We start from the raw sequence: 4,028 nt of genomic DNA on the forward strand, positions 1-4,028 counted from the left end.
GGGCCTAGAGGCAGCCTCGGTGGTGAGCAGCATGCCCAGGCACACCATGCGTGACCCAGGCACAGCACCGAGCCCTCTGGTCCCCGTCACGGTCGCCCGCCTCCCCCTTCGCCACCCGTGACAGACCCCAGTGCTGCAGCCAGCCCAGGGCTCACCTGCTTGCGGGTGACGTCCGGCTCCCAGAGCGTGCACAGCACCACCTGAGACTGCTCCACCCTTTGGCTGTTGGTCATCTGGCTCTGCAGCCGGCTGCGAGCAGCCTCCTCGCTCAGCCCGTCCCTGGCCATGATGCGCTTCACAGCCTGGCGGGACCAGAGGGGACACTCAGGAGCTCGGAGGGGAAGCCGAGAACCAGCCCCAGAAGCAAGCAACGGGCCAAGGGGCATTGCCCACCTCCTCCTCCGGGATGATGGCCGTCCACACCTCATGGACCATGTCTTGCCAGCCTGCCTCCAGCAGCACAGCAGCGTCCAGCACGCACACGGCCTTTCCTATGGAACGAGGCCATTCCTCATTTACCTGGCAATCGCAAGGCAGCGCGACTGCTCCTCGGGGTGCAACCCAGCCAGTCCACTTACACTCGTAGAGTCATGCCTTCCTGCAAACTGGCAGCACAGACGCCTTACTGCTGAGCCAAAGAACCTCACGTGGAAACGACAGCAGCAGGCAAGAGGCTATGTTTGCTTAAAGGGCACACCTGGGATGGCAGGTCTCCCGGGCATGGCAAGCCAATGCCTTCAGCCAAATGCCTATCGAGCTACCAACAGCATCTCCCAAGAGCTGGAAAAATTCTGCTCCCAGAAGGAATACACACCACACCCACTGCTGGAGCACTACACCAAAAACGAACCTGAAGTCAGTGGGAAAGAGAAAGCAACCTCCTCCCTCCTTCAGAGTAGGAAGCTTGAGGTAAGCCTGTCCCAGCTGCCGGCCCAGCTGAGTGGAGGGGTTTGCTCAGAGATGTGCTAGTGAAAATCCCCAGCAAGCTGCCCAGCAGAGAAGAGGGGGGTCTGAGCATGGAAAATACTCACGGTGCTGCCAAAAGCAGCCGATTCCTGGGGGCTCCCGGTCACGGTGTGCTGCACAAGACCATGCACCCACCTCCCACCTTTGTGCTGCAGTGGGAGCTGCCCCGGTTACCTTGAGCATCTGCCTCCCCGATCTGCTCCTTGACCATCCGGGCCATCTCAGGCCACACAATATCCGTGAGACTCTTCAGCCGCTCCTAGAAAGGACCACGACGGGATTTGGTTACTTGCCCTTAGAAGCCCTGGGCAGCCAACAAGGGAATCGCTGGTAGCAGCAGCGGTCACAGAGGGCACCCAGAAAGAACCTGCTAAAGCACGGGGGATGGACCCGGCCCACTGCCTACTCGCTAAGTGCAACGAAGGAAAGCTTCCACGCTGGCCAGGGGCTCCCATGCCCACTGATGGGGTTGAGGCTCTTTTTCCTATTATTTTCCTTGCCCTGCCAGGCACAGCAGAACCTTGGTCTCTGCTGCGAGAGGCGCTTTGCAAAGACCCGCCCCGCAGCACAGCAAGCTCCCCACGCAGCAGCACCCACGTGAGACCTGTCCGTCCCAGGGGAACCCCTCGAGCTGCCTTCACGCTTGGGCTGGGGCAGCCCACAGGACCTGAGCGAAAGGCTTAGCACTGGCCCGGCCAACAAAGCCAGGTGCAGAGGGTCAGGTTCGGCTGCCGAGTCACCGAGCCCCACTGGGTACAAGCCCAAACCACGCAAGGGTCGGAGAGCACCAGCTCCGCATACGTCAGGGCTGTTGCTCCACGCTGGGTGAAGGACAAGCGTGGGACAGAGGGGACGGGGATGGGGACGAGGAGGCAGCACCAGCTGCCAGGACGAGAGAAGTGTGTCCAGCACGGCTGCTGACTCGGCTGCAGAGACAGGATCTGTGTCCTGCCCTGTCCGTACGTCACTGCCAGAAAGTACAGTCAGGAAGGCATCATCACCTCAAAGGGCTGAAAAATAAAAATCCTCAACAAAGATGGAGAGCTCCCCGCTCACAAGATTAAATATTGCCAGTCTCTGTGCTGCTCTTACCTGGTTTCCAAACACTTTGGCCCCAAGGACTTTCCTATTAATCGTCCCATCTTCATTCAAGATTTCTGCAAGACAGAAGCAGAATAGGCTTGGGAGGAATGAATCCAACTCACTTCCCTGCGGCAAGCCTAGGTCAGAGTGAAAGGATTTCAGCACAGGGCTCTCAAGGGGACCCAGAAAGGTCCCTTACTCCAGAAAAGGACAGGGAAGAGCTTTTCCTAGACAAACGGCAGCCCGGTTTAGCCTTCCATGCCAGCCAGTTTACAGTAGCTCTGACAGGGGACGCGCAAGACTTGGGGAAAGCAGTGGTTTGCCCGGCTCGGGCCCAACCATCACCAAATCAGCTACAGAACCCCCATCTGGGTGGTGTGGAGCCCAAAATCTACGGGGGAAGGAGGGGAGCGCAGGCCAGGACGGCTCCCTGGGACACTAGGGCAATGGCACACCCCTCCCTCCTCTTCCTCCTCCCAGTCTTCCCGGCAGCCTTCGGTGGCTCTACCTGCCCCAAAGGCCGCCACCACCTGCTCGTAGGCAGGGCCACTGGGGACATAGACGGCATGGCCCAGCTTGTCGGCGTCGATGAGGAACGCTCCCAGGTGCCCCAGGAGTTTGGCAATGGCGGTTTTCCCACTCCCGGTTCCTCCAGTCAGGCCGATCACGTACGGGCGTGAAGGCAAGGTAGGGTCTTGCTAAGGGAAGAAGGAAAGCCGTTGCCAGCAGACGGAGGATGCAGGCTCTGCCGGAGAAGGATCCCGACCACCCGGCCTGGAGATGGGTGTGAAAGGTCCTGGCCCTGCAGAACAGGGGCCTGCTCCTGCCGGATGCCAGTACAGGCAGCAGGCAGGCAGTCCTCCAAAACTTGTCCCCCTGCAGCAGGGGGATGAGCTGGCTCTTTAGCTCCCGAGGCTGCCACCCCTCCTCCTGGGCACACTGTTCCCATTGCAGCTCGTGGCTCTCCAAGCGCCCCTCCTCACCCGCGGGGGCCGCAGCAGCGTCCCCAGCAGCCTCTGCCGGAGGCTGGAGGAGCTGATCTTCTCCTCCTCGTTCTGACTGTGGTCGGGGTCCTTCATCAACAGGATCTCGTAGAGAGCCAACTCGGGGAGCCCCTGCCGAGAGAAGAGAGCCCTGAGAGCCGTCAGCCCTGGCAGCCGCGGGGACGCAGCAGAGGGAAGGGGGCTCAGCGGGAGGTCAAGGCCTGAACGAAGCAGCACAAACGAGGCCGCGGCCGCCCCCAGCGTCCCCACGGGGCAGCTCCGTCCCTGCAAGGGGCATGTTCCCGGCAGTCAAGAGGGGAAGGGAGCCCACAGAGCTGCCCGTCTGACCCCAACCCTCCGCACGCGCGGGGCTGGCGGTGCTGCCCAGGGTCGTGCCGCATGCAGAGGCTGCTGCACCACTCTTGGGGTGCACGCGGCCAGCTCAGCGCAAAGCACCCATCTGCAGGGTGCCAGCAGACGCGTGCACTGGCATCCTGCCCTCAAGCCCAGGCTGTGGCACACTGGGGCACCGAACAGCTGCAGCTGCTCACCGAGACCTGGTTTGCCCACGGCCAGCGGCAGACAGGGGTGAGAGGGTGGGAAGGGGCAGCCCACCGGGCTCCTGCACAGGCATTACGTTTTCACGTCTCTTCTTGTTCACAGCCTCCCCTCCCCTGTGGGTCTCCTCGCTGACCACCAAGCACTGCAGGCTGGGGTCTGTGACCGAGGGGCCATAGGGGTCGACCAGGGGCACGATGTCGTAACGCAGCGAGGGCTTCACGTCCTCCAGGAACTCGCGCAGCTTCGCCACTCGCAGCTCGTACGGCTCGATCAGCTCCGTCAGGACCTTGTCTGCTGGGCGCCAGGAGGGTGGAGAAGCAAGAGAGCGTCCGTTTAGCAACGTGCGGCTCCCAGAGCGGCGGTGGAGAGTGACGGAAAAGCAGGACCGGGATATGGAGACAAAACCCGTCCGTGACTTTGGGAGGCTGCCTCCTC

General features: G+C 61.8%; 1 protein-coding gene across 1 annotated transcript in view; it reads right to left on the reverse strand.

Moving 5' to 3' along the window:
• Positions 1 to 86: 86 nt before the first annotated feature.
• COASY (CoA synthase) overlaps positions 87 to 4,028 on the reverse strand; it is a 23,629-nt gene continuing 19,687 nt past the window's right edge. Inside the window, exons 6-12 of the mRNA XM_009328279.1 lie at positions 3,670 to 3,884; positions 3,033 to 3,164; positions 2,558 to 2,747; positions 2,059 to 2,123; positions 1,141 to 1,225; positions 394 to 491; positions 87 to 302 (exon numbers count right to left, since the gene is read on the reverse strand). Of these exons, the coding sequence (XP_009326554.1) occupies positions 87 to 302; positions 394 to 491; positions 1,141 to 1,225; positions 2,059 to 2,123; positions 2,558 to 2,747; positions 3,033 to 3,164; positions 3,670 to 3,884 (1,001 nt within the window). The remainder of the gene's footprint in view (positions 303 to 393; positions 492 to 1,140; positions 1,226 to 2,058; positions 2,124 to 2,557; positions 2,748 to 3,032; positions 3,165 to 3,669; positions 3,885 to 4,028) is intronic.

This window comes from Pygoscelis adeliae, unplaced genomic scaffold, assembly GCF_000699105.1.
Source record: "Pygoscelis adeliae isolate BGI_AS28 unplaced genomic scaffold, ASM69910v1 Scaffold977, whole genome shotgun sequence".
In the NCBI taxonomy this organism is placed as follows: Eukaryota; Metazoa; Chordata; class Aves; order Sphenisciformes; family Spheniscidae; genus Pygoscelis; species Pygoscelis adeliae.